This window comes from Canis lupus, chromosome 3, assembly GCF_011100685.1.
Source record: "Canis lupus familiaris isolate Mischka breed German Shepherd chromosome 3, alternate assembly UU_Cfam_GSD_1.0, whole genome shotgun sequence".
In the NCBI taxonomy this organism is placed as follows: Eukaryota; Metazoa; Chordata; class Mammalia; order Carnivora; family Canidae; genus Canis; species Canis lupus.
This window is the reverse complement of record NC_049224.1, coordinates 27908326-27929904: the sequence shown is the minus strand read 5'-3', so window position 1 is coordinate 27929904 and position 21579 is coordinate 27908326. Positions and strand designations below refer to the sequence as shown.

Sequence of the window (21579 nt, the reverse complement as noted above, 5' to 3'; positions counted from 1 at the left end):
AGAGAGACCATGTTGGGGGGGGGGGGTCAGTGAGAGACAAAAGAAGAGGGAGGGAGATTCTTAAGCAGACTCTGCACTGAGCACAGAGATCCACAAAAGCTGGATCTCACAACCCTGAGATCACAACCTGAGCCAAAACCAAGAGTCAGACGCTTAACTGATTGAGCCACTCAGGCGCCCTGACAAATAATCTTTTTTTTTTTTAATGGGCAAAGAATATGACTAGGCATTCTTCCAAATAATATATTCAAGCCACACACACCAGAAACACTCCTACATGCACATGGCTGCATATGCATATGACTACCTAAACCCTCACTTACTTTATACCTTCCAGCCCTCTATCTCCTTCTGGTTTTCTCCTTCTAGATGTCCCATAGATGTCCCACTTAACACTTCAGGGACACATGTGGGGGCTCAGTGGTTGAGTGTCTGCCTTCGGCTTAGGTCTTGATCCCAGGGTCCTGGGATTGAGCCCCACATCGGGCTCCCAGGAGGGAGCCTGCTTCTCCCTCTGCCTATGTCTCTGCCTCTCTCTGTGTATCTCTCATGAATAATAAATTTTAAAAATATTAAAAAAAAAAAACACTTCAAACCCAAACTTTCAAAAATGTAACTCACTGTTTTTCTGGTTTTCTCTCCCGATGGCCCCGGCATCCACCCAGGAGTCAAGTTAGATAGTTTGGCATCATTTGCTGTTTTTTTTTTCTCTTCCTCAAGACATAATACAATCAATCACCAAGTCTAAAGAATTTTACCTCCTATCTCTCAGTACACTGCTGCCCCCTCAGTTCAGAGCACAGCTTCTCTGCTGTGTTGGCAGGACAGCACCCTAATCAGCCCTGTGCCTCTGGACAGACCTCACTGCCTTGTCTTCAGTGTAGCCCAGTGCCTACCAAGAGACCTGGCACTGAGCTAGTGATCATTAAATATTAGTGAATAAATGGCCAACTAAAATGGGAAAGAAAAATAGAATATTAGAAGCTGTGACATGATAGTAAAGTGGGGTTGACATTAATAGTCACCAAATTAATGGGACAAATATTAAAGATGAAACATGAAATGGGTCACAGAATCATAAATAGTAAGCAACCTGAGGAATGATAAAGAAGCAAATTATGTTGGACAAACACGAACTATGGTGAAAAAGGCATCAGATACATTACTCATTTGATATTTTAAATTACGTTTGTCACATTGTGTTATGAAAACATCCTTGTAAAATTGGGGTAAATTGACCAATCTGAACCTATAAGACATGAAAAGAGACATGAATAATGAAAATGGCAGGAAATATGCAAAGAGAAGTTTCCAGGAAATCACTGCCCTATGTGTGATAAGCTTTAACATCTATATAGGTGATTAAACCATGAATAATCCACAGTACGGATTTTAAAATTGAAACATTTTATTCCTCAGGGTACCTGGGTGGCTCAGTTGGTCAAGCATCTGCCTTCAGCTCAGGTCATGATCCCAGGGTCCTGGGATGGAGCCACGGGCTCCCTGCTCCATGGGGAGCATGCTTCTCCCTCCCCCTGCTCCCCCCACCACTCATTCTCTCTCTCTCTCTCTCTCTCTCGCTTTCAAATAAATAAATAAATAAATTTTTTAAAAGTATTTTATTCCTCATATCTCAATGGTCATGAAAGGAAGAAAACTCTCTGCCCCTCCCTCCATTCTCCATTTTGGCCTGAGATTATGAGACAAGACTTACTTAAAATACTTGACTCTATTAAAATAAGGAGAAAAAATTTTAAATAAATATTGAACTAAATGGAGATACTCACCCAAAGCCTATTGCCACCCAGTAGTTTCTGATTCCCTGATGGGGTCCCACCATAGGCAGAATGTCAGGAGAATAGGTGATAGGACCATTGACGATATTGATGATGTCAGCCTTTTTCAAGACTGGAACCATTTCCATGGCAACTTCAACATGTTCCATGATTCGGTCAAGATCAGACTCAAAGAGCTCCTTTCCAAACCCTGAAGAGACATACCACTGTGGTCAGGATGCTGCAGCTGCCCTGTCATGTACTCTAAAGTGACTTAACCCTGAATCAGCTCACATTTAAAGATGGTCTTTAGGAAGGTACTTCTTTAAAAAAAAAGTCTAAACTTAATATTCATTATCAACAGATAGGTCTCCATCACATTACTAAGAACAATGTTATTTTTGTTGAAACAATAAAATAATGAAAGTTAATCCTTTTCATTAGTAATAAATTTAAATCTAGGTATACTAACAGTTTCTAACATTTAATCCAATCATAATTTTAAAAAACAAACAATGATTGGCTTGTCAAGAGAGTTTTTATCCTTCAATAAACCATAAAAGTCTGCTCTGTCCTGTCCTCCCAGGTAAGGGCAAATGGGAGCTTACAAAGTCATGTCAGGACACAGGGGATTAATGAAAACTACTCCAGGATCTAGGATAATGGGTTCTAGATGCCTCTCCGCTCTCAGCAGAGAAGGAAAGGCCTGGGGCCTCCTTCCTCAAGCCTGCTCACACACGTATGGGAGGGCTAGAATTACAAGGGAAGGGTGTTGGAACACAATCTTTCTCTCAGTCCTCAGAGGTACTGTGATGGAAGGCAGGCCTGCAGATGAGTTTCTGAAGGAATTTCTCCACCAGGGCTGGTGACTTTCCCACACAGTAGCCAGCCAGGTGCTGTTCCTCCTGTGACCTGCATGTTGGGTCAGTTGCACGGAGACCTGGAGACCACTAGGGTTGGACCAGGACCAGCACCCAGGGCTAGCGGACAATCTGGCTCTCCCTCCAGCTGAAATTAAGTATCTGTTCAACATTTATTTGAAAGTGAAGCTGCCAGCATGAGGGAAGAGCAGAAAGGAAGGCTCTCAGGTGACGAACAGCCATACCTCGATCAGGAGCTATTTCCACAGGCCCAAATATGCAGAGCCCACTCAACAAAACAAAAGCCTAGCTGAACTAGGTGGGAGGCGGTTTAGCGATCATTTGCTGTCACATGGGCATAGGTGTACTGAGGAGTACAGGTTCACTCCCTGTCCCAAGATTTCCTGTATTTCTTTACATCCCCTATAATATTTTAGTGCCCCAATGACATTTTAGTACTTTCTATAGATTGCTTTGTTTACCTGCTTATGTAACCTCCATCTTTAATCTAGTTCTGTAGAAATATGTCATGAAAAACAAAAACAGGTCCATCTCCCTTACAGAACCTGAAAGAGACACTATAGTTCCTCCCATGTCAGCAAAGGGCTCTTCTAACCCATTTATGTAGTTTAGGGGAAGGCTTCAGTTTGCAGGACCTGCTCTGTGACACACTCCGAAGCTTTCATCCTTAGCAGGCTGGATGTCCAGTCTCTGATTCCTGCCACGTTTCCAACCATCAAAGCACAATAGCAGCTACATCCGAATCTGGAAACTAGACCAAACAGGTGGGGGAGTGAGGAGACGGGGGTTAGGCAGGAGGTTGGAGTGGGCAGATGAACCTGAAGCCTTCCAAACCAGCGGAGGGTATGTTTCTTCAGCTTCTCCATCACCCACTGCCTCTTTTCCCTTTCCTCACTTCCTGCTGTGATTGTTCAAAGGGGCAGGAAAACAGAGCTTAGCTCAAACTGCTCACCTCCAAAGTCCCAGATATTGGATACTTTAGTATTATGACACCGGCTGACTCTACAGCCAGCTCCCAACCACAGAGAAGACGAGACGGATGGGCCTGACCCGCACACACTTGCACTCGTGGAACCCACCTGCAGGCACGCCACTGGTGACCCACGAGTCCTGCACTTTCATTTTCTCCTGACTTTCGTATGGACCAAACAAAAGCCCATCTCTTTCCTGTCGGAGATAATAGGATCCTTCCAGGTCACGGAGCACTGGCAGTTCTCGTTTCAAAGCTTTCACTTCAGGTATAGTCGATGTGACAACATATTGATGCTGGACGGGAATGAGTGGATGCTCTAGTCCTACCATCTTACCTACTTCGCGAGCCCAAAATCCTTAAAGGAAAAAAATCATTTAAAAATGTTACCACATATGTAAACATACCACAACTGGCATTGATAGGGCAATTTATTTTATTTTTATTTTTCATTTTTCAAAGATTTTATTTATTTATTCATGAGAGACAGAGAGAGAGAGAGAGAGAGAGAGAGGCAGAGACACAAGCCGAGGGAGAAGCAGGCTCCATGCAGGGAGCCCGATGTGAGACTTGATCCCAGGACCCCAGGATCATGCTCTGGGCCAAAGGCAGGCGCTCAACCGCTGAGCCACCCAGGCTTCCAGCAATTTGTTTTAAAACAAAACATTTAAAAGACTTTAGTACTCATGGCAAAGTCAAAAGAATGTTGCAACGACTTTAAATTTTTTGTCATTGCAAAACTGAACGGGGGGAGAGAAGACCATATTCTATCCTGCCCCAGCGTTCTGAAGATGCCTATAATCTAAGGAAACTCCATTCCTGAAAAAGCATTTTGCCCATAAGCAGAAGCAGGCAGGAAAACAACAACAACAAATTTATTTGAAGGAAAAAATAAACAACCCAAATATATAAAAGGTACAAATGTTGCTAAGAAAGACAGTACTGGACTGACACTACTCCCGAAAGAGAGATGCTGAAGCAATAAAGGTTCCCCGTGTGATGAACATAATAATTGTGTATAAGAAAGCCCTGTAAGTCACTCCCCCTGCATCTCCCAGGCCCTCCTTTCTCCCATTTACTGATGCCGAAGATTCTACAAGTACAGAATTGTTTTGTTAACTTAAAATTTGAAAATGTGTATCTTTTGAGAGAGATAGCACAGCCAGTTTTATCTGTTATTGTAAAAGTTTAGTTAGAATGTGTTTGCAAGATCCTTTCTTGCAAAGAGCATGGAGAACCAGGAGTCCAGAGCAAGAGGGAAGAGGTGCCACAGCAAAGAGGAAAGGGCTCATAAGTAGGTGCAGGTTCCTACATGAGAATGTGTCACTTCACAGTGTGTCCTGAGACTCTCTTATTGGTGGGGACGAATGTTATCTTCACCTTTGCAAAAGAAGGAACCACACTGTGGCTGAATGTGCCCTCGCTTCTGCCCCATGTGACTTCAGTATACAGATGTGGAGCTAAAGGCCAGAGAAGGAAAGAGACATGCCCAAGGTCCCACTGGAAGACCCCAGAATCATCACACCTTATCGGTTTTCTTGCTACGGAAAGACTTCGTTTTAAAAATCCAAGACACTTTTACTTGTGTAAACGTATTTTAGAATCTAGAATGATTATATGGCAGGGAAGTGCTATCACCTGACCCATTGGTGGATTATTTGAGAGGAAGAGGTTCTATTTGTTTGTTTGCTTCATAACAATTTTAAGTAGTCATTCAAATGATTAGAGAATCTTATTCAAGTTATTTATTTAGAGGCTATGCTCTTAATTTTCAACCATTTCTGTTTCTGCTTTTTTAGGAATCTAATAAAGACTTCTGGAGCCTCTGTCATTATAAGGTTCAGAGCTAGAACCAGAATCATCAATTATAATAAACTATATAGTCTGGGAACCCAGACTATATACTCTTATGTGTCCAAGTTTATTTCTATTTAACTATCTAAACATCATCCTATGTTCTGTTGTTTTCTTTTGGCCTGATGCCTAACTGGCTATACTTGTTTAATAGTTCCAGAAATGGGTGTCTATTTGCAAACCAAAAATCTTACCTCTGGGCATTAGAGTCTCTTGTTGGCCTTTTAATAATTTACAGATTTAATTTATTTTTGTTAGTAGGAAGATGTGAATTTCTAATGTCAGGACTTTGTAGAAAAACACAGGAAAGCCATATATTCTAGTTATATGCAACTACAGCATATTTAAAATATTTTTTAAAAACCCAAAATATTTAGCCTAGCAATTCAAACCACTGCAGTATCCTCAATACACTTGTTTCTATTAAAAACAGAAATTGAAGAAATAAATTCTGCCCTATTCAAACATATTTATGAATTTCTGAGTCTAATTGCTTGCTTATTAATGCACTTGATCATTAAAATACAGTGGAAACATATGCATAAGTATTATAGAGCTACATGATTTCAAACTCCATAACAAGTTCCCTGCTGTTTTACCCTATGGTGGTGGTGTTTGTTGGAATTTTCTTCCTCTATATGTCAAGCAAAGTTAACCTAAATCTGGAGGGATTATACTTCAACTCTTGTTACATCACTCACCCACCACGTTCAAAGGTAAGAGAGACAAATATGAAAGAATCACTAAAATCTACCACTGTGACCTGAGAAGCAACTGAATGGTCAATAACAATGTTACTGGAAATGGCTTCCAGTTAAAAAAAAAAAAAAAGGCAATGATTAATAGAAATGGAGTTAAAATGAAGAGTGAAGATTCATGGATAAGTTTACTCGTACACAATGATGGTTTATACAGTGACATTCTTTGATACAGAGTACCAGGCAAAATTAAGAAATTCTTTTTTGGCTGAACAGTGGGCTTCATGTTGGCATGATCCAATCATATTTCTCATTTACCATGTTAGGAAAATTCTTATGTAAAGTTTACAGAGTTATCTCAGGTTTAATGAGTCGATTAGAAATGAGGTCAAGAGAAACATTCTTCACCATGCAGAGAGAAAGCTTACATCCTAATAAATAGCTTTCGTCCATGTCCCTGAACTATACATTAGGTTGCGGGGGTGGGGGGTGGGGGGGTGGAATGAAGCAAAATTTAAAAGCTTCAGGTAACAAAGGCAAGTTAGTCTATTTCATCCCAAGACGTTAGGAGTGTATGAAACTGGTGTTCAGCAATGCTTGCTCAAGGATAAGGTTACTGCGTTCTCTCTCCTGTAGGAACATGTAGTAGCATTCCTCTAAAGATGTTTTACGGACCATGTGGAGCAGACACTACAGCCCCTGGAGTACTTATTTAAAGTACAGCTCTGAGTCCCCACTCAGACCACTTTATGTAGGATCTTTCTGAAGTCTGGGATACTGCCTATGGCGATTCTCATGCACATTAGCTTGAGAACCAAATGTACCAGCAGAATGGGTGCTGTATGACTATAGAGCAAGTGAAAGGAGGGGAGTAATCTTAAAGCCTGTACCAAGAAGTTATAGTAAACTGATCCTAGTGGCCCTGGGATAGGAGGTGGGGGAGGGTGTGGATAGGCTTTCAAAGAAATAATTATAATCATAATTATTATACTTAATTTTTTAGTGCTTACTATGTGCTACTGGGTCTGTTCTGGGTACTCTACATTATTAGCTCATTACTGATCATAACAACTTTTTGAAATGGGCTTACTATCTCCATTTTACAACTGAATAATTTGCCCAGGTCATAGGACTGGTATACTATGTGTCTCCAGGCCAGGGAGCCCTACTGACCTTGCTAATGCTGGAGACACATCAGCAAACAGACACATTTTTACTTTTAAACTCTCCTTTTCTTGAATATCCTGAAGATTCAGCTGCTTTCTGTTATGATTTCATATAAAGAAACTTCTAGCAGGTTATGGTACAATTGAGTAGATAATAGTGGTGTCTGTAGCTTTACATTGTGATCATATTTCCAAGTCTATATCCTGGTTACTTAATTAGATTTCAGAGCTAGCCTGAAGGCCTTGCCTGAATTTGTGAGACATCCTGGTCTCACAGAGTAACTCTGGGATACATTCCATCAGCCACACATTCTCAAATCATGTTAGCATGATGCCTTCTGCTGATGGCTGCTCTATTCATAATACTGACGTTAGCTTCCATTCTAGAAGCTGGTATACTGAAACCTTTGCCCTCAGTTACAGAGGCTTGCCTTTAAATCAGATTTTTTTGAAAACAGACTCACAAATAATTAAACACACACCTTTCTACACTTTCCATGGACTACAACTATGCAATCAGTTAGATTTCATCCAGTAACTTCTTACCCAGTAGAAGAGATGGAGGAAGAAAAGAAAAAACAAGACTATGGGCCACAGATATGATCTGAATGAGATAAAGAACTGAACGTTGAGACAGCATAGTTCTTCACACAGTTTCCAAGAAGCAGCTGCTTGGATTACCAAGAACTGAGGATGGTGAAGGGAGTAGATGTGGCTGGGTAAAAGGCTTCAGGGACAAAGCACAAAGAACGACATTGTGTAGAATAATCCCAGGAATCTGGTTCCATGGAGTGGTAAAAACATGGAAGACCACACTGTCAACCTAATTCCAGTGATTTGTTTTCTCAGGCCAGGACCAGAAAAGCTGTTTGCCAAGACCTCTTGCCATTGGCCTCCCCTACCGCATTCAGACCATAAGATTTCATAGCTGCATAGAAAACAGCACCTGGTAACCACTGTCCTGGGTTTAGGTGAGATCTCTTTGAGAATTATCCTATCTTTATCTTCAGTGATTCCTTATTCCTGTTTGTGGTTTAGAAAAAAATGAATTATGTAAATAAAAACTTACCATTTTAGGAAAATGATAAATAAATGTGTTAAATTAAGTTCTACATTATTTCTCAAAGTATCAGTTGAGAGTGGTTGCCTGAAGCGCTACGTTCAGAGAAATGGTAGAGCCCAAGCCCACTGGAAGTGAGTGATCAGTTAGTGATGTCTGCTCAGGTGCCGATTTTGGAGGTCAGAGTGTGTTTGTTTAGTTTGTTTGGTTTGCTATCACTATAAAAACAGTCCAGTATTTTTAGGAAATAAATTTGTGACACCGGAAGGTTGCAAGATTACAAAAAATCCTTGCTACATGGGAAAAAAATAGATAAAGATTTCATTGTCTTCGATCTTCTAACAGAATTTAGGTCAGTGGTGCCTAAGGATGATGATGAGTGGCAGGGGGGAGGGGGGGGTTATCAGATAGGGATTAGGGGAATGGGGGTGAGGCATAAAACAAAGCAGTGTTTTATGCCTTTGCTTTTACTTTTTAGGCAAGCCCTTTTACATTATTTTTGGACTTCAAAAGATATTGAAGAAAGCGTGAGATTTCTATGCTTTTCGAATGGGGGACAAGGATTAGAAAAATTCATAAATACTTATTTAAACTCTTAAAGATTAAAGACATGACTTTTCTAGAACCACCAACTGTTTCATTAAAAAAAAAATTAATAACATCGGGGCACCCGGGTGGCCCAGTCCGTTAAGCATCTGCCTTTGGCTCAGGACATGATCCCGTAGTTTGGGGATTGAGCCCCACATCACACTCCCTCCTCAACAGGGAGTCTGCCTTCTCCCTCTGCTCCTCCCCTTGTGAGCAAGGGCTTGTTCTCTCTCTCTCTCTCTCTCTCTCTTCTCTGAAATAAATAAAATCTTAAAAAAAATAACATCAACCAAAAGTTACAATTTAGAGGAAAGAACTTAAGGGTCCATGGTTCTGACCTGTCCTTGTGACTTAGCATTTGACCTGATAAATAATAAGGATTGTTTTCATTTATAATTTAAGCAATAACTCAAAGAGCAGACCTCAAGAAAATCAGTTACTGCCTCCTGCTTACTTTGGGTTTTACATTAACCACTACCAACTACAGGTAAATACAAATTATTAGTCCAGTTTAGACTGCATAAGCATTTTCAGTTGCACGAGAACTCAATTTTGTATGTGTGATGGTTGAAAATGACTTCACAGGTAAATGACCTGTTATAAAGTGTATTAACTCTAGAGTCAAAAGACCCAGGTTCAAGTCCTAACTCCAACATAACTGTGTCACTTTGCCAAGTAACATGACCTTGGTCTTCACAATGGAAGATGAGTGGCTTGTTAGATCATCTCAAATATCCCTTCTGACTTCACTACTCTACGTTGTAACAGAGAAATTAAAAAAAAAAACAGGTTATGAGATATATTTAATAATATTCTGAAAGAAAAAGGGTTAAACATATTTAGACTGGAGTCAACTAATCAGAAATGGGTGAGAGAGAATACAAATGACTAAATCTGCCCCAGAAGCAAACTGAGAACAAAAAAGATGATTGCGAATCTGCACACTAGACTTTGGTTACTAGTATAAAGAAAGTAAATACAGAAGGGGAAAAAGCATCATTAGCAAAACATGATCTGGAGTAAAAGAAAATAGAATGGAGAAGAACATGAACTTTCTATGAGTAACCAAGGGCAGGTGGCAATCACACACCAAAAGCAAAGTGATGACTTTGTAGCTTAGCAACAGACAAAATGTTCATCTTGGGAACATTACAATAATGTGCACAGTGTAAGACGTTACTCTATGGCTGAATGTCTTATTTTTTGGCCACTTGAAAAAACTCACTAATAAATGATGCTTACCTGCAGCATTTACAATTCTATTTGCTCTCACTGATCCCTGTGGCGTTTCAACGTCCCATGTTCCATCTGACCTGGGTTTCAGAGAAGTCACCGGGGCAGGATATTTTAAAAGGGCACCATATTTCCTAGCCCCAGCAGCTAGGGCCATAGTTAGAGAGTAAGGATCAATGTGACCATCTCCAGGATTATATAGTCCAGCTAAAATCTAAATTGATCATAAAAGAGTCAATGTTTAGACAAAAACATACCCATTATTCAGTGTAATTATATCCTGCCAGGGAATGTTTAGTAAAACTGGACTTTAAAAGTGCATCATTGCATCAATTGATCAGTCTGTACTTCTTATTCCTTTATCAAAGCTCAGGCGGGGGCAGGACTCACACTGAGTGTTGAGTAGCCAGGCAACTGTCTCCAACATCCATTCTCTCCTCTACCCCCATAGCAATGGAAACTGAATGTTTCCATTTAGAAACTGAATGTTTATTCAGACACAGAGCCCCTAGGAAGAGTTTCCAATAGTTGGCAGTTATGAGTTCCCACTGATAGCTATAAGTATTACCAAGTTTTGGTCAGTGAAATACAAATTAAAGTGTCATGTGGCAGCCTTCATGAATCGTTTTGTAAAAACCACTGGCATGGGGCGTGTAGGTGGCTCAGTCAGGTAAGTGTCTGACTCTTGATCTCAGCTAGGGTGTTGTTTTTTTTTTAAGATTTATTTATTTATTTAAGAGAGGGGGAAAACACAAAAGGAGAGGGAGAGGCAGACTTCTCACTGAGCAGGGAGCTCGATGCAGGGCTTAATCCCAGAATTTTGAGATCATGACCTGAGTGGAAGACAGACACTTAACCAGTTGAGTCACCCAGGCATCCCTCAGCTGAGTTCTCAGGGTCTTGAGTTCAAGCCCTGAGTTGGACTCCACATTGGCATGAAAAAACAGACAAACCACTGGCATATGCCCTTTGTCCCTTCATCTTTGTCCTTCCTCCCTCCTATTGTCTGGAATGCAGACACGATGGCTGCAGCTCTAGCTGCTGCCAACTTGGAATAAGGACAGAAGAGTCACGCCCTAGGACTGACAGTGCAGTGATCTAGAAGGCAACTGGGTTCTAGCCACCATTCATGGAAAATAGCCACCACTCAAACCCTGGACTGCCTAAATGAAAGAGAAACTTGTATTGTGTTTAAGCATTATCATTTTGGTTTCTGACATTTGCAGTCAATCTAACACTAATTGATCAATTATTTATATTCAGTTGTTCAATACTATGAACAACTTCACATGCTATGTGTATATAGGGGTCAAGAAGATGTATACTTGACTCAATCACTCAACAGCTAAAGCTTGAACACCTGTGTCGTGCTAGGACTTCAGGCTAGGTACCACGGGGAAACCAAGAGTAGCAGTCTGATGAACCAAGTTGATAGAGGGAACACTGTGCAGTATTATAGTTAGGCCTCATGCATTCAGTAGAAATCTGCTGAGCACCAAATATGAGCAAGGAGCTTTTGTCAAATGTCTTTTCTGCATCTACTAAAATGATCATGTGTTTTTTACCTTTATTCTATTAATGTGGCATATCGCATTAATTTTCAGATGTTCAATTAACCCTGCATCCCTGGCATAAATTCTACTTGGTCATACTGCATTATCCTTATAAGTTGCTAAATTCAGCTTGCTAGTTAAGGATTTTTGCACCAATATTCACAAGGGATACCCGTCTTTCTTTTATTGTGATGTCTTTGTCTGGTTTTGCTATCAGGGCAATACTGATCTCACAGAATGAGTTGGGAAGTGTTCTCTTCTATTTTTGGAAAAATTTGTGAAGGATTAGTATTAATTCTTCTTTAAATGTCTGGTAGGATTTACCAGTGAAGCCATCTGAGCCCAGTCTTCTTTGTGGGCATATTTTGATTACTAATTCAATCTCTTGTTATAGTTTTAGCACAAGAGACTTGTTTTGATTTTAACGGAATTCATATTACTGTAGACTTCCAAATGTCACGTTGGTGTTTTATAATAGATACGTCCTCATTACAGTAATCCTGTATCTATTTGCTTTGGCACCCTGCCCCAGATCCAGAGAATATTCTTCCCACATATTTCCATTGCCTTTGAGAAAACTTTGTGATGGTAAGGACTTCCAGCAAAGCATTCCAAGAGTGACATACAAACAGATATAAGCATAATCTTACAGTGATGGAATTTCAGTGCAGACAATGCAACACCAGTCTGCCACCACACAGTCATCACACAGAACTAGGGACAGGAGAATGCCAGCAGCCGTAAAGACTCATGAGAGCAAACAACCCCAGCACCCAGATCAATGATAGAAGGTGCTGCGGCAGTTCAGGTACTGCAGTAGTTCCTAGGGAGAAATGGAAGCCCCCACGTCCCTCACCAGCCCCTTCTGGTGGTGTACTTAAGTAGTGTGCACAAAGGGGTCAGAGAGCCTGGCTTCATCTCTTTCCAGCTAGATGAGCTTGGGACCATTATGTAATCCATCTAAACTGCAATTTCCTGTTTAGTAATAATATATAGTATATAATATTATTGTGAAGAGTAAATAAAAATTATGTATAGAAAAAAATTCTGTATATAAAGGATCCAGCATAGTATCTGGTATGTAAATCTGTGCTATATTGTGGTTAATCATTCTTATTATTCAAATGAGATTATTGCCCAGCCAAAAAAAAAGGGACACTAAATTCCCAAGTGGATTTTCTGAGCCAAATTTGGTTAAAACTAGATCAATACCTGGTATAGAGCGTGTTGGAAATACAGTTATGAGCTAGACAATACTTGTGGAGCAACACAGCATGGCACTTCTAAATTTGATTTGGTAAAAAGTTTTAATTAGACAGCCCTTCTATATACATATTTATCATACTATGTAATTATTTTCTCTGCAGTTCTCAAGCAGAAGTTTATGTATGGAAACCCCTGGATGTGAGAGAAAATCCCTTCTCAATTGTCACAGGTGGAAAACCAGTAAAATTTTTTCATTATGCTTTTATATTTCATTTAGCACACATAACGGCCCACCTTGTTACACACCTAGATTCCAGCATTAATCATCTGATTTTGCCATTGGAAATGTGTGCACAAAGTTTTTCTACCATTAATAACTTCTTTTTTTTTTTTGTTTTAATTTTTTTTTTTTTATTTATTTATTTATTTATGATAGTCACACAGAGAGAGAGAGAGGCAGAGACATAGGCAGAGGGAGAAGCAGGCTCCATGCACCGGGAGCCCGATGTGGGATTCGATCCTGGGTCTCCAGGATCGCGCCCCGGGCCAAAGGCAGGCGCCAAACCGCTGCGCCACCCAGGGATCCCCCGTTAATAAACTTCTTAAAGTAACTTTTTCTAATCCTAATTCAAGTCAACAAATGGTGAAAATACCCTTAAGATAAATACCTTATCCATGTTGAGTAAAGGGAACATCTCTTGAATTTTTTCAGGCCCAATAATATACTGTTCTGTTGCATGCCAGCCAGTCCGAGTCATCTGATATTTAAATTCATCAACCCTTACAGGAGTTGTAGCAATTCTGATACTACCTGGCTGATGGAATCCCACCACCTGTGAGAATAATGCCAATAAAAACACATAAATAAATCATTTGGTGTTCAAACATGATTCTTCAGCACAGTGAAAATGCGAGCATACAGAAAAGAGATTTACTATGCAGTGTAAAAGATAACTATATAAAATATTTACATCTTACAAAAAGACATTCACTCAGCAACTACTTACTCACTGCCACCTCTAGTCAAACACTAGGGTAAGCCCCAGAGATACTGCTATGAATGAGAAGCAAAGCCCCTGCCTGCATGGAGCAGGCAGACAGCTGAGAGCATAATTACAATAAAATGGGATAGTGTTAATGTAAGAGTAAAAGAAAACTATGTGAAAGAGAGGAAGACACAGTATTCGAGGAAAGAATATAAAGCATCAGAATGTTGTGGTGATGAGCTTAAGTATAAATGATAATAAACCTTTATTTGGCATTTATTGAAGTCCTTCCATTGGCCAAGCACTCAGCTAAGCCCTGGGTCACAGAAATAAAAGATCTCTTGCCCTTAAGTTTCTCATAGTTCCTAGGAAGACCAACCAGTAAAGCAACTACTAGAAGAGAGGAAGAGAGAGAGAGAAAGAGAGAGAGAGAGCGAGATTCATGTGATAAGAATGTTGATATGTTGAGGCACCTGTGTGGCTCAGTCAGTTAAGCATCTGCCTTTGGGTCAGGTCATAATCTCAGGGTCCTGGGATTGAGCCCCTTGTGGGGCTCCCAGTTAACTCTCTCCCCACTGCTCATGCTTTCTCCCTCTTTCTCTCTCTCAAATAAATAAATAAATCTTTTTCAAAAATGTTATATGTTGTTTGAACCAAGAGGTGTACCCTCAACTGGCCTGAATGGTGGATGAGGAAAGTCAAGGACAATTTCTCAAAGGGGGGTGACCTCAGGGAAAGGTGGAGGGTAACTACTGAGATGGGATCTGAGACAATGTTGTTTCAGGCACAGAGCCCAGCACATTCCAGAAATATATGTAATTAAGAACAGCTGAAGCATATGAGCATAGCAAAGGAGCATCAAGACAAAATGTGGGAAAGCAGGCGCACTGATGAAGACCCTCCTCCTTTGGCCTTCGGCCTACAAACTGCAGGGAGCCATCGTATAGTTACAGGCAAGGAAAATAGCATGAAAAATTTAAGTAAACTTTCAGCTAAGCCTGTGGATAGTTTTTGCCTGCCACTTTGAGGGTACTAATAAGTATGAAAAGAGATAAAAATAAAAGTGAGGGGCTTTTAGTGACGTACTTTTCGAAACTGCCAATCTGGCAGGCACTGTGGTCAGATCCTTTGTAATCCAGATGCTGAAAGGCTCTGATTTCTTAGTTTCTAGATATGGTAACTGACTAAAGATATTTTTGAAAGCTGCTTTTATACTTTCCTTATCTAAAAAAATCAAGAAGAGTGGTTAATTACATGGGAAATGTACTTCAAGAAATTAAATTCAGAGTAAAGCGAATTAGGGGTTCTTACTTTAAATACTCATCAGATTTCTCTACCATGTTAAACTTTTCACATGCCATTAATGTCACTACACATGGCTTTAATGATGATAGGTCAAAATTCCTCAGAAATCCTACATATTTCTGAGAAATTGACCAGTTGGGCAATTTCAAGTTAAATGCACTTACCTGTCCAGTTTCCTCTTCCAATTTCTCATAAAGTTTGATGCTGGTATAATGTATCTTCTTCAAGTTTATTCCAGGATGAAAGTAAGTTGTTAAACCTGCCTTAAAAGGGGAAAGGAAAGAAAACACTAAGTCAATAAATAACATTCTCTAAATCTTTTTAAGTATGGTTGACCCACAATGTTACATTAGTCTCAGGTGTACACCATAGAGATTCAACAACTCTATACATCATGCTATGCTCACCACAAGTGTAGCTACCATCTGTCACCATATGACACTATTACAATACCACTGAGTAGATTCCCTGTGCTGGACCTTTCATCCCCAACTCTTATTCCATAATCTGGAAGTTTGTTGCTCTCACTCTCTTTTAGCCCTTTTGTCTATCTGCCCCCAACTCCATTCCTCTCTGGCAACCATCAGTTTGTTCTTGTATTTATGGATATGTATCTACCTTTTGTTTATTCATTTGTTTTATTTTTCAATTCCCATATAAGTGAAATCACATGGTATTTGTCTTTGTCCATCGGACCTACTTTATTTAATATAATACCCTCTAGGTCCGTTCATGTTTTCACAAACGGCAAGATCTCATCCTTTTTTATGGCTGAGTAATATTCCATGGTGTGTGTGTGTGTGTACCACTCTTCTGTATCCATTTACCTGGGTTGCTTCCATATTTTGGCTATCGCAAGTAATGCTGCAATTAACACAGAGGTGCATATAATATCTCTGTAAGTTAGTGGGGTGGTTTTCTTTGGATAAATACCCAGGTGTGGAATTATTAGATCATATGATATTTCCATTTTTAATTTTTTGAGGAGCCTCCATACTGTTTTCTAGAGCAGCTATACTAATTTACATGCCCTCCAACCATGCACAAGTGTTTCCTTTTCATCCACGTCCTTGCCAATAACATTCTCTAAGTTTTAGTAGTTTATCTGTTAAGCAATAATTCATTACTGGCAAGAAACTGAGAAGCACCAGCCATTCTTCTGGGATGAGAACACATCAGCTCCAGTTTGAGCACAGCGGGGCATAAGACTCATGGCAGGGTTATGAGAACCAATTTGAATCATGTAAGTAATGTGAAAGTCAGCCAATGAACATATACTTTTAAGTCCCTAAAAGTTACAAAGGAAAGAGTGTTTGTAGGTTCATAATGGGACAATTTAGATGAGAAGCTTATAAATAATTGCTATTAGGCAGACTCTGGGGGTGGGGGTGGCATACAACACGGACCCAAACCAGCAAATCATGTGTTCCCATAAGAAGACGGAGCATGGACTAGCAAAATTTTCCTTGACCCAGTCCCCACCATTCTCTTAAATGGAACAGCCCTCTTGCTCTCTTTCCTGAGATTTCCAAAATTAAAGAATTGAAAAATTCCTGAGAATTACAGTCAGGCTAATTGGTGAACAGACTTTTGTTAAAGCTTAACCCGTCTGATGAACACATAGGTTGTACCCCACAAATTATTGCTGAATGAACACTTATTAATTACTCTCACGAAAAGTATCTAAATAGTCACATGCCAAAACATCTTTTATTAACTCTTGCAGATGCAACATAGTAACCAAAAAAAGAATTCTAGGGACATCCTGTTCCTGGATCCAGTCTCACATCAGGCTGAGTCTATGGAGCCTGCTTCTCCCTCTGCCTATGTCTCTGCCTCTCTCTGTATGTCTCATGAATAAATAAAATCTTTTTTAAAAATTATCTCAAAGAAAAGAAAAAAATTTATTGTTTTTGCTTTTATTATATGTGTATATATATGTTAACATATATATGTGTGTGTGTGTGTGTATATATATATATATATATATATATGAGTTTTTTTCTTGATGATACATATCATTTTGGCCAGAAAATCTAATAGTGATGCCAACATTTCCAAACATCCCTTTTTAAAATGTTCTCTTCCTAACAGGACTGTTTTGCAAAAAAGCAGTTATTTCTCACTTATAATATCATCTTTACTTTGAAAGGATAGATTGCAGTTATTTTTTTATATGGATCTGCTTCGCAGAAATGACTGGCAGCCATTTGCAACACTACAAAGGTCACTAAATTTAGGACATTTGTCTTTTTGTAAAAGAAAAATTTTGTTTCACAAAATTTGTATGAGATGTGGTATAACATTTCCAAGTTCCTTTCCTTTCATCACAAATTGTATTATTTAAAGTCCTATTTCTATAGAATTCATTACAGCAACGATAACCTGTAGCATGTGATCTGTAATATGTCATGGTAGACGAAAGACCAAAGGAAGTACGAGGCTGCCTCCTTTGTGGTGTGCCAACCTCTCTTTTAGTCAGCCTTGGAATCATACCCAGTATGGTTGCATCAAAGGCAGCGGCTCTTTATAAAGACCAGCAGAGCTTAATTTCTTTGTTACATTTTTAGATAAAAATAGACAGTTCTAATATTGTTTTCCTACACCCGAGGTGGATCATTGTGCATCTGTAGATCTTACTCCTCCATTCTCCAAAACATTCACTTTGGCCCCAACCCCAGGGGCTGCTTCTCCTTGGGGGACCCCAGCTCCAAAGCTGCTTCTTGCTCCATCTTCTCCCCTTTCCCTCCATCCTACATGAGATGTTCTATATTGGTAGTAGTGGCTCATGCTGACAAAGCAGTCTTCTTAAAATAAAGCAAAACCTCAGGATTTTTGGATTTGTGACTCCATTTTTAATATTCACTTTGCAAGCTGTGCCTTCCTCCTTAAGTACTTGATTCCCGGGACACCTGGGTGGCTCAGTGGTTGAGTATCTGCCTTCAGCCCAGGGCGGGAGCCTGGGGTCCTGGGATCGAGTCCCACGTCGGGCTCCCTGCGTGGAGCCAGCTTCTCCCTCTGCCTGTGTCTCTGCCTCTCTCTGGGTCTTTCATGAATAAATAAATAAAATCTTAAAAAAAAAAAAGTGCTTGATTCCTGCACTTTACAGATATGTTTAACCTTGAGCACATGTTTTACTTCAGGGAGACTGCCTAGATTTTTTGTGGTCTGCCCCTTAGCTGGCTCCCCAGCCCTCCACATTCTCATATCTGCTCCCAATACTTCTCCATGTTAAGAACTCCTAATATGTGGAGTTTCTTCATGTTGCTCCTCAGAGGGAGGCCTCCCTGACTTGCGAAAGGTCCTAGGGTCCACTTCCTAGCACTCTCTTTCTTTATCCTTTATTCCCAGGGGTTCAAATAACCTGGCTCCTGATGCCAGAGTCCCTCTTGAACTCACACTGCCTAAATGTCATTTTATAAACCATATAGCATCATACCTCATGCGCAAAGCAGAGTGCCTTTCCCACTCGCTCTGGTAACTCTCCAGTTAAGGGAAAATTATTTTTGTACGGTTAACATTTAAACAAGAAGCTATCATCTTAAGAACTCTGGCAACTTTTCCTGAAAAAAACTAGGTTAAGAGTATGTTGCTCTTTTGTTTTTTTCATTCATGGGGTGTCTAAGAAGTAATAACGCAGGGAATCCCGTAATCTATTCTAAAATGTAGGCCACATCAAATCAATCAAATATAAGTGAGGGTATCTGGGTGGCTCAGTGGTTGAGCCTCTGCCTTCGGCTCAGGGTGTGATCCTGGGATCCTGGGATCGAGTCCCACATCGGGCTCCCTGCATGGAGCCTGCTTCTCCCTCTGCCTATGTTTCTGCCTTTCTCATGAATAAATAAATAAAATCTTTTAAAAAAATAAATGAGCAAATCTGTAAATAAAATGCTGAAATGTATGCCCTCCTTAACAATCCAAAAGTATTAGAAGGGTGTAAGCCTCTCTCTCAGGATATCTCCACTGCCCTAAATCTCCCGCTGCCTTTGTGGCCCCCTCACCCAGATGGCCTTAGCCCACCCACGCTCACTTCTTTGTGGTCTCTGCTGAGGTGTCACCTCCCCAAGTAGCCTCCTGCCTCCTCTGCCCCACCATTCTTCACCCCTTTGCCCCACTTTACTCTTCTTCGTGGCGTTGATGACTCTCAAGCACTGCTTGTGTGGTCTCTGCCTGCAGCACCAGATGTAGCTCTGTGAGGGCAGGCACAGAGGTTTTTTTTGTTTTTTGTTTTTTTTTTAAGATTTTATTTATTTATTCATGAAAGAGAGAGAGAGAGAGGCAGAGACACAGGCAGAGGGAGAAGCAGGCTCCCTGCAGGGAGCCTGACATGGGACTTGATCCGGGGTCTCCAGGATCAGGGCCTGGGCTGAACGCGGTGCCAAACCGCTGAGCCACCCGGGGATCCCCAGACACAGAGTTTTGGTAACTGCTGTGTCCCCAGCTCTCAGCCTGACCCAATATAGGCTCTCAGTGAATATTCGTGGAAGGGCAAGTAAATGTTCCTGAAGGAGAAGTTACAGGAGAGCTACGGGAGAAATGCAGACTTCCTTTTGTGTGATGATGTGAAGCCTCCCTGGAAAGGAAGCCTAGTTTGGGGAGGGGAGAAGAGCCAGGAGTGTTGGTGGCTTCTCAGACTCCTGTCTCCAGACAGAAGGAAGCCAGCCGAAGGACAAGTGAGGAAACAAGAGACAGTGTGCCTGTAAAGGCTCTGAAATTACACTCTGGGAAGACCAGGGGCCCGCACCTCCTGCTCAGACCGAGGGACAAGGGGACTGAAGGGAAAGCAGGCAGGGGAGAGGAGCCGGGTTTGGTGTGACTTTTCTAGGAGCTTCCATCCAGCCAGTGGGGGAGGCCCAGGATACTGGGGCCAGCTGGGCTTAGGTCTGGGCTGCACTCTCCCTGAATGTCAGCTGGAGTGGGGCAGCCCTTTCAGTGCTTGACAACCCCCCAATCTAGAGTGAGTCCTAGATTCAGAAGTTCCCGAAAGGCAGGGTTCCCTCTTGTCTGGGCAGAGGAAAACTAATGACCGAAAGGGATAATGAGTAGTGGCTAACCCTGCCCAACTCTTTCTCCAAAACAAAAGGGTACCGACGGTCACAAGAGCTTCCTCATTCATCCTCAGCTGACTTCAGGAAAATTGGTACAGCAAACAGGTACGAGAGGAGTGTCATCACTTCATTCACCTGAGCAACTGTCCATGTCAGCCCAATTATCGTGTAGCACTGGAACAATTATGCGTATTATTAAATACAGCCAGCTGACTCGGTTGTGTGTCTATTCACCACAACCCGAAAGCACTGGCACATGTTCTCGGCCCTCACAGTTCTCAGCCTCAGGAAGCCACGCTGTTGACTCATAGTGCAGAATTAAAATCATAAATAAAAACCAAAGGATCTTGAAACCTAGGTGAGGAGAGTTTAGGCAAAGGTCTCTGTGTTTGAGATCAGCCGGCCAGTATCCTTCCACACAAAAGCTGACATTTGCTCAACATTTATCATGTTTAATAACTTTACACGTATTAACTCAACCTTCGCCACAACCCTATTAGGTAGGTGCTGTTAATACTCCCTATCTGCACAGCAGGAATGGGACTTCAGTACGTGGCCACAAGCCGGATGGCCAGAAAATGGCAGAGCCGGGGTTGAATCCAGAAGCCACATGTCCAAGACAGAGGAGACATTAGAAATGTAGATCCCATCCTGGAAGTACAGCAACTAAACTGTAATTGCACTTTCCAACATTACTGAAAGGAAACTCCCTCGAAAGGGCTCGAAGTGGGGAGATGTAGCTGCACTGGTGCACAGATCAGAGCGTATCACGGTTTTGAGGTGCTTTTCTTACTGCGTGCCACGTAGATCCAGCAGTGAGCTCTGATTTTTCCAGGAGGACCACATCTTTCATCCCAGCTTTGGCCAGGTGATAAGCCAGACTCACTCCAACGCAGCCGCCTCCAATGACCACGGTTTCTGCTCTGTCTTTCCATCTGGTTTCCGCAGATGCGGGTGGGTTTTCCTCTCTGGAAGACAATTATTTTAAATGGTAATTTTACTTGGCTGTGGTAGCTATAGCTTTTCTGAATAATGGGTTTCTCCTAGTTTCTCTAATATCTTAACAGTAGCTGTGAGGTCGGCATAGTGCTGCTTTAATCATATGGAGCGTAGAAACCCTGACTGTTGCACCCTGGTTCCAGGAGGCAAGGGGAGGCCTTTGAGCCCCTTCCATGTAATTCTGTTCCATTGTAGATAACTAAGAAAACTAAAGAATTGGGGGATCAGCGGTTGAGCAGCTGCCTTTGGCCCAGGGT

At 41.1% G+C, this 21579-nt stretch overlaps 1 protein-coding gene across 3 annotated transcripts in view; it reads right to left on the bottom strand.

The window, feature by feature from the left end:
• The window catches only part of DMGDH (dimethylglycine dehydrogenase), a 65883-nt gene that overhangs the window by 42220 nt on the left and 2084 nt on the right, over nt 1–21579 (bottom strand). For all 3 annotated transcript variants that reach the window (XM_038532477.1, XM_038532476.1, XM_038532478.1), the window contains exons 2-7: nt 21117–21291; nt 15440–15538; nt 13653–13817; nt 10235–10439; nt 3736–3984; nt 1788–1986 (exon numbers count right to left, since the gene is read on the bottom strand). In XM_038532477.1, the coding sequence (XP_038388405.1) occupies nt 1788–1986; nt 3736–3984; nt 10235–10439; nt 13653–13817; nt 15440–15538; nt 21117–21176 (977 nt within the window). In that variant the 5' untranslated portion in view covers nt 21177–21291. The remainder of the gene's footprint in view (nt 1–1787; nt 1987–3735; nt 3985–10234; nt 10440–13652; nt 13818–15439; nt 15539–21116; nt 21292–21579) is intronic.